The sequence below is a fragment of the Beta vulgaris genome, chromosome 2 (assembly GCF_026745355.1).
Source record: "Beta vulgaris subsp. vulgaris cultivar EL10 chromosome 2, EL10.2, whole genome shotgun sequence".
In the NCBI taxonomy this organism is placed as follows: Eukaryota; Viridiplantae; Streptophyta; class Magnoliopsida; order Caryophyllales; family Amaranthaceae; genus Beta; species Beta vulgaris.
In genome coordinates this window covers 42,195,139-42,203,491 of record NC_079203.1, presented here as the reverse complement: position 1 = coordinate 42,203,491, position 8,353 = coordinate 42,195,139, and the positions used below count along the sequence as shown (strand labels likewise).

General features: G+C 34.0%; 1 protein-coding gene across 1 annotated transcript; it reads right to left on the bottom strand.

Annotated features, from left to right (window-relative positions):
- Positions 1–4,093: 4,093 nt before the first annotated feature.
- LOC125494879 (spermidine hydroxycinnamoyl transferase-like) lies at positions 4,094–5,091 on the bottom strand. Its single transcript, XM_057393103.1, has one exon. The coding sequence runs from the start codon at positions 5,031–5,033 to the stop codon at positions 4,098–4,100; it is 936 nt and encodes a 311-aa protein (XP_057249086.1). The 5' UTR covers positions 5,034–5,091; the 3' UTR covers positions 4,094–4,097.
- Positions 5,092–8,353: the final 3,262 nt, after the last annotated feature.

Sequence of the window (8,353 nt, the reverse complement as noted above, 5' to 3'; positions counted from 1 at the left end):
GCTAAAGTGTGACCAGCCAGAAGATGTAACTCAATATAGGCCCATTGCTTGTTACAATGTTGTCTATATAATCATATCTAAGATTTTATGCAATAGATTGAAACGTGTGCTCCCTTGTATTATTAGCCATGTCTAAAGTGCTTTTGTGGAAAAAAACTCCTTGGATTTAAGGAAGGCATATGATTTAAGGTACATTTAAGGTGGATTTAAGGAAGGCATATGATTCCTTGGATTGGGAATTCATTAGGGAGCTGCTGACATGTTTAAAATTCCCTAGCCAGATTATGAATTGGATAATGGTCTGTATCTCTACTCCTTTTTACTCATTGAGCTTTAATGGAGGCCTATGTGCTTTTTTTCAAGGCAAAAAGGGTTTGAGACAGGGAGACCCTATCCCCCATTGCTATTTGTTATAGCCATGGAATACTTCACAAGGCTTATGTAGAGTATGGGTAAAAGAAAAGAGTTCAAGTTTAACCACATGTTTGGTGCATTATCATTAAATAATCTCATCTTTGCTGATGGTTTAATGTTATTCAGTAGAGGAGATGTCCCTTTGTTAATGAAAAGAACACTAAAGGCATTTGCTGATAGTTCAGGTCTGGAGGCAAGTCCATCTAAAACTGCAGTATATTTTGGCAATGTTCCATAAGAAATTCAGAGAAGGATCCTACAAGTTACAAATTTCCAAAAGGGAGAATTCCCATTCAGGTATCTTATATTAGTATACCCATCACATCTAGGAAACTGAAAAAGTATGATTGTGATTTGCTGGTTAACAAAATTCTGAAAAGAATTACATGCTAGAGCTCTAGACACCTTTCATATCCTGCCAGGATTACACTAGTTAATTCAGTCTTATTAAGCCTTCACACATATTGGGCTCAGATTTTCTACTTCCTAAAAGTGTGCTTAACAAAATTACTCAAATTTATAGAGCATTTATGTGGGAAGGGAAGATATACCTCTATAAGCCCCCCTGTAGTCTTGTCATTGGTTTGTATGCATAAAAAAATGGAGGGCTAGGTATTAGAGACTGCATCACTTGGAATGCAGCTGCTGTGGGCAAATTTATGTGGCAAATTGCTCAAAAAGAGGATGTCCTATGGATTAAATGGATTCATACCATTTATATTAAAGATAGCAACCAGTGGGCTTATACTCCACCTAGCTCTGCTAGTTGGATTTGGAAGAATATATGCATAGTTAAGGACATCTTTAAAGCTGCTTATAATAGTACTAGTAATTGGAGAAATGGAACTCATGCCTACACAGCAAAGGAAAGCTATAAATGGCTTAAAGGCCAATTTGAGAATGTGGGATGGCGCTACTGGAACTGGAACAATATGAATGTTCCAAAACATGCTTTCATAGCATGGTTGGTAGCTTTAGCTAGAGTTAGAATCAGAGACAGACTGGCAGCAGTTGATTTATGCATAAATACAAATTGTTTACTCTGTGATCAAGGGAAAGATAATTGTTTACATCTATTTTTCAGATGCCTATTTAGCAGAACAATCAGTGCTTAGATTCTGCAGTGGTTGGGTATTACACTTGCTGGGGATGAATGTTTGTACACCACATGGAAGAAATGGGGAAGGAAGTAGAGAAGTAAACGCCAATGGAGAATTTGTTACATTGCTCTTACTGCTACTGTAACTACATTTGGCATGCAAGAAATCACTCCTTGTGGAATGCTGCAATTCGATTCCCAGTAATGTAGTTAAGAATATCAAGATGGATGTCTGTATTAGAGCTAAACATGTGTAAATGACAAATAGTCTGCTAGTGAAAGAGAATGGTTAGATAGCTTATCAGGATGATGTTGTTGGTTGTCTAGATTACTCACTTGTGTTCTGTATTTGTGAGTGTAGTTTAAATGTTGAGGCTAGAATTGCTATTGTTTTTGGTAATATACTACTTACATTTTACCAAAAAAAAATCTTGATAATTGTTTTTTTCCCATAACAAATATTATATGTAAGTTTTAAACTTCCATCTGGTTTATAATTTATGAAAAGACACAGAAAGATTAACTTATAAACTACATTAAGTGAAATCATGTTGGTTTTTCTCACATAAAAAAGTCATTTGCTATAATTATAATGTAAAACAGAACACAAGGTTTTTAGAACACCTAGAATTTTCTTTTACTTCTTTTTTGGAGTCGAAGAACACCTTAGAATTCCTAGAAGAATGGAGAAAACATTTTCTTCGACATCTTTCCATATGCATGCCTTAACTCCAATTTACACAATGGGAGAGGTTATATATTTCACAAATTTTTCGTTAGATTGCAAGCACACACCAACTACCAAGGATCCGTCGTTCTTATAAGGAGAAAGATGAATATCACCATCACAAGTTTGGACTATAGGAGGTCCCATATGTATCTCCTTTCCCCATCCAAAGTCTACTCCATGACTCGAAAGGTTTAACCAACTTACAACCGTTATGTTATGATCACCATACGCAGGACCTTCCATTATTCCCCTATCATCAATGTATTGATACTTGGTTAGGTTTTTCTGTTCTTTCAAGAACTCGATGCTTGCTAAGATATACTCATTAGTCACCTTCTCGATCGCCTCCCTGACTATACTACAAGCGTAGCTTAGTGGCCTTGAAATCAACTCCCCAACGCTGCTAGATATTTCAGCATCAACTACAGCATTTCCAAAGAAACTGCATACATATATATATAAATCATGTGATTACTTACTCCAGTTATCTAGCAAAATCCCTACGGTTAGTTCCGTGTTGAAGGTTATCAAGGAGTGTTCTTGTATAGAGTTAGGGCTATCTTGCCTAAAAAACTTTCTGATGCTGATTTATTATGGCTGAAATATATGTCCTTTTTTTGGTTTTGTTTTGGTCATAAATAGAGATGGCAGTGGGTAATGGACCCTACTCGAATTCGTGGATCTAGATCCATTTTTTGCGGATATGATCCTCAACTTATGGACGACCCTATGGATCTGGGTAGGATCTGGATCCTCCTTTGAAAAAACGGATTTGGACCGGATCCTCAATTATTACCCGGATTCAGATTCATATATCCGTTTTTATAATAGTATTATTTAATATTATAATATTAGTTACTACATGTGATAACGGATTTTTGCTTGAATTTCGAATTATTGTTCTAACTAATGTGTGAATTTACTGGATTATTGAGTTCGAAAAATTGGTTGATTATTGTTCATCTTTTAGAAGCATTTGACTAATCTACAATTTGATAATTAAATAGTTTTGTTGCAATGGTTTTAAACTTAATTTTTGGTTGATAGTAGATGACTTTATTGTTTAAAATCTTTCATTATTGTAAAAATTAGGGTATTTTGAAGAAAATAGGCAAAGATCCGTTTAGGACCCGGATCTGTAGGTTCCATAAGGATATGGATATAGATCCCCATTCTTATTACCAAATGAATATGGATCTTTACCTAAAAAATGGATCTGGATTTGGATCCTAAAGGACTCTGTCCAGATGCTACCGATTGCCATGCATCTCTAGTCACAGATAGTTATAATTGAACTACCGAGTTAATAGTTGTTGTAATTGATATCAGGGCGGCTATTTGAACTTTGGCCTCATAGTAGTGCGTGCCTTATTATTTTGGAGCTTAATGAATACCTTTAACAAAATAAATTATATCAATAAATAACTAGATGTTCATTATTGTATATAGGGTTTTTGTCAGAAAATAATAAAGCATAAGTTTTTAGGAAAGAACCTAATGAATTTTTTTTTGTCTAAAAAGATCTATTAAAATACTTTCGGGTGTGAATAGCAACCATATTACAAAATTCAAGCTAAAACACCAAATTTCAACATTGACTGCAGATGAGCTTAGAGTAGTGAGTTGTAAGATAGAAAGAAATAATTCAAACAGTCAATTAATTTGAGTTAGAAAAAAGTCAACGTCGAAATTTGGTGTTTTGTTATGAAATGTATAAAATGGTTGTTGTTAACAACCGGAAGCATTTTAATAAGTCTTTTTAAACAATTTTTTTTATTAAGTACTTCCCTATAAAACTTATGTTTTATTAAGTACTTTCTAATAAAAAACCTTTGTATATACTTCTTACTTTTATTACCTTGATGGTAATGGTGGCTCCATTCGGTCATGTGCGGCAACAGCAACCATTAACGTTGACATATCCTCGCTCTTGAGCTCGCGTGCCTTACAAACACATCTCCATACATGAGCTGCAACAACTTCAAACCGACTGTAAGGACGCCGCAGATGGTCCTTCACAATTTCCCGGTTACTAATACTATTGGCCACCTCCTTAAGCCTCATAATCATGTCCTTTGTCAATACAACAAAGGTTGGAGATACCTGCTTCCCCCACTTATCTTCACCTAAACGCAGCTGACTAAAGTAGTTCATCCGTTCACTCTGATCAACTACTGTTCTCTGATGAGCTTCAGCTCGCAAGATGCGACGATCGAGGAAAGGTGCTTCTTCTAGTGGCTTACCTAAGGCAAGCCTACCCCATTCCTTGATGAAATGGAATGCACTCCGCCCATCAGCAACGATGTGGGACATTGACATGCCAAGACTAAGGCCGCCGCATCTGAATCGAGTTATCTGCACTGCGAGCACAGGTAAGTCTTGGATTGGTTTCGTGTAATAACTCATGGGAACGAGAAGTTCGCGCAACTTTTTTGTACAAGAGTAAAAATCACCAAAATCAGCCAGTTTCATGGTAGACTCGACCTCGAAGAGCTCTGCTCCCATCGCATTACACTCGAGTTCGAATCGTCCTTCACCTTTGAAACTCAGTCGACCTGCTAATGGGTAAAATGGGACTAAGGCATGGCTTAAGGATTCTTTAAGGGTTTTCATGATTTTGTTGTTTGATGGATTAAGCCATTCCTCTTTTGTTGGTTTATCGTAAAAGTATAAGACGGATGAATGTGTAATTACTGAAATTTGATCAAGTTCTGATAAGGGTAGAATGCCATTCCATGTTGGCTCAGCTGGTTTGACTGTATACTTGGATTTCATTCTAATTATTGCCATGGCTTCTTTTTTTTTTTGGGTTCTTGATTAGCTGTTTTTTGCCATAAGGTCGAGTTATTTAATAACATTAAGGAGGATTGGCTAATTGTAGCGACTCTCGTTTTTTTTTTTTTCTAATTTTTATGAGGGATTATTTGGTGGACCAAATAAAAGGTCTCTATATAATAATTATACAATGTGTGGAAACACGCTTCCTCTGTTTTTTCAATGGCTAAATGTTACTTTTACTTTGTCAATCTCACAGATTTGATCATTAATACTCCCTCTGTATTTTTTTTATCTTTCCTACTTTGACTTTGCACGTTTGCCAATGCACTTATTTTACATTAAATATCTTTCATTATATATTAGTAAAAATTATAATGATTGAATATTAATAAAGTACTCATTGAGAGGAATCAAACAAGACCCACATGACTATATTTTTTCTTATATATTGAGAAAAATCTAAAAGATTCTCTCTAATTGTGAATAGTGTCAAAATTCTAAGGGAGAAAGATAAAAAAATACAGAGAGAGTATATGGATAATTTGTCTAAACAAACTTTTTTTGCATAATTTTTTTGTTGGAAAAGCAACCTTTCACACCTATTTTAGAACTTTAAAATCTTAACATTTCAATTTTTTGCGAAATACAATCTTGTCGTATTTTTATATATTGACCCACCAATTTTTGGGTTTTTATATATTATTTTTTTATCCTTGCCACATGTGCGTCGGATTTTTCCATTTCCAAACCTTTCGCCTCTATTTTCTCCTCAAAAAAGTGTAAAATCCCGACATATGTGTAGAGCACATGGGAGATTCAAGTGAGTCAACACCGTTATCTGGTGGTCAATATTGGAAAATTGGGTAAGATATTTCTCGCAAATAAAACAAAACTGTAAGGTGTCATTAAATATCATAAAACAATAATATATCTAATAGCATCTTACTCCCTTCATTATTTTGGAAGAGACATTTTGCAATTTAGTGTTTTTTTAGTTGAGATATGTGACCCTTTTTCCTTATTTGCAAGTTTAGTCCACCATCTCTCTCTTCATTTACGCTAATCCTTTCTACCTTTTGCACTTGACCTTGTCAATTGCCAAAATTAGAAGTGTCAATAAAACAGAAAAACAAAGATGTACATGCAAATTTTTTATTTTTATCTATGAGTCTAAATTTAATAAATAGTTTAAGGTACCACATGAATAGTGCAAAATTCAGCATGTAACTCTTAAAGCATTACTCCCTCTGTATTTTTTTTATCTTTCCTACTTTGACTTTGCACGTTTGCCAATGCACTTATTCTACATTAAATATCTTTCATTATATATTATAAAAATTATAATGATTGAATATTAATAAAGTACTCATTGAGAGGAATCAAACAAGACCCCACATGACTATATTTTTTCTATATATTGAGAAAAATCTAAAAGATTCTCTCTAATTGTGAATAGTGTCAAAATTCTAAGGGAGAAAGATAAAAAAATACAGAGGGAGTATATGGATAATTTGTCTAAACAAACTTTTTTTGCATAATTTTTTTGTTGGAAAAACAACCTTTCACACCTATTTTAGAACTTTAAAATCTTAACATTTCAATTTTTTGCGAAATACAATCTTGTCGTATTTTTATACGTTGACCCACCTATTTTTGGGTTTTTATATATTATTTTTTTATCCTTGCCACATGTGCGTCGGATTTTTCCATTTCCAAACCTTTCGCCTCTATTTTCTCCTCAAAAAAGTGTAAAATCCCGACATATGTGTAGAGCACATGGGAGATTCAAGTGAGTCAACACCGTTATCTGGTGGTCAATATTGGAAAATTGGGTAAGATATTTCTCGCAAATAAAACAAAACTGTAAGGTGTCATTAAATATCATAAAACAATAATATATCTAATAGCATCTTACTCCCTTCATTATTTTGGAAGAGACATTTTGCAATTTAGTGTTTTTTTAGTTGAGATATGTGACCCTTTTTCCTTATTTGCAAGTTCAGTCCACCATCTCTCGCTTCATTTACGCTAATCCTTTCTACCTTTTGCACTTGACCTTGTCAATTGCCAAAATTAGAAGTGTCAACAAAACAGAAAAACAAAGATGTACATGCAAATTTTTTATTTTTATCTATGAGTCTAAATTTAATAAATAGTTTAAGGTACCACATGAATAGTGCAAAATTCAGCATGTAACTCTTAAAGCATCTGTATTTTTTTATCTTTCCTACTTTGACTTTGCACGTTTGCCAATGCACTTATTCTACATTAAATATCTTTCATTATATATTAGTAAAAATTATAATGATTGAATATTAATAAAGTACTCATTGAGAGGAATCAAACAAGACCCCACATGACTATATTTTTTCTTATATATTGAGAAAAATCTAAAAGATTCTCTCTAATTGTGAATAGTATCAAAATTCTAAGTGAGAAAGATAAAAAAATACAGAGGGAGTACCGAGGAAAAAATTCTTTCTTTTTAAGATTTTTGGAAAATAAATATATCATAAAACCAACTATTTATAAATAACCACCTTTATCAATTTTTCTTTAAATAACAACCTTATATAATCCAAAAAAATGCACCACCACTTTACAGTTTCTTTCATCAAAATTTTGATGGTGAGCAGTGCAGAGAGCTCAACTAGTTCATGGAACATGGATTTAGGCTCTTCGTTTCATTCTTAGCCCTACAAAGGAGTTATTTAAGAATTTGAGGTATGTGAAGCTCGAAAAGGTGTGACTTGCAGATGATAGATCGTTGGAGGTTAAGGGCAAGGGAGATGTGAGCGTTAAACTTGCAAGTGAGGACATGTTTTCAGTTGAAATATGTCAAGTTCATCCCTGTTTTGAATAAAAATATGATATCAACTAGTCAACTTGATGTGTCCGGCTACAAGGTAGTGTTTGAGAGTGTTTCCTGGAAAGTTGCTAAGGGTGCTATGGTAGTAGCTCGAGGTGCAAGGAGCAGAAAAATGTATACCATTAGAAACACGGCAAAGCTGGCTAAGGAAGGAAGGAATGCGGAAAACTTCATAAAGAGTGTCGATTTGTCAAAAGTATTTATACAGTAAGCTATTGGAATTGGTGCTTCAAAGTTTCTTCCTAGAGTTTTGGAACGTGGGTTTGAAGTCAATAGATTAGCATAGCATGCTTAGAGTTAGTGGTTAGTTAGTTTCCTTATTTTAAGGTTAGTGGTTTACTTAGCATGACTTTGGTTTGTTGGCTAGTAGAGTAAAACGTGGGATTGCATTCCCAGTTAATTAGCTTAGTATTAGCCTATATAATAGGCAAGTTGCTGTTATTGTATTTCATGAGAAAAATTT

Coding starts and splice junctions, on each gene's coding strand:
- LOC125494879 (XM_057393103.1), bottom strand. CDS start 5,033: ATGGCAATAATTAGAATGAAATCCAAGTATACAGTCAAACCAGCTGAG.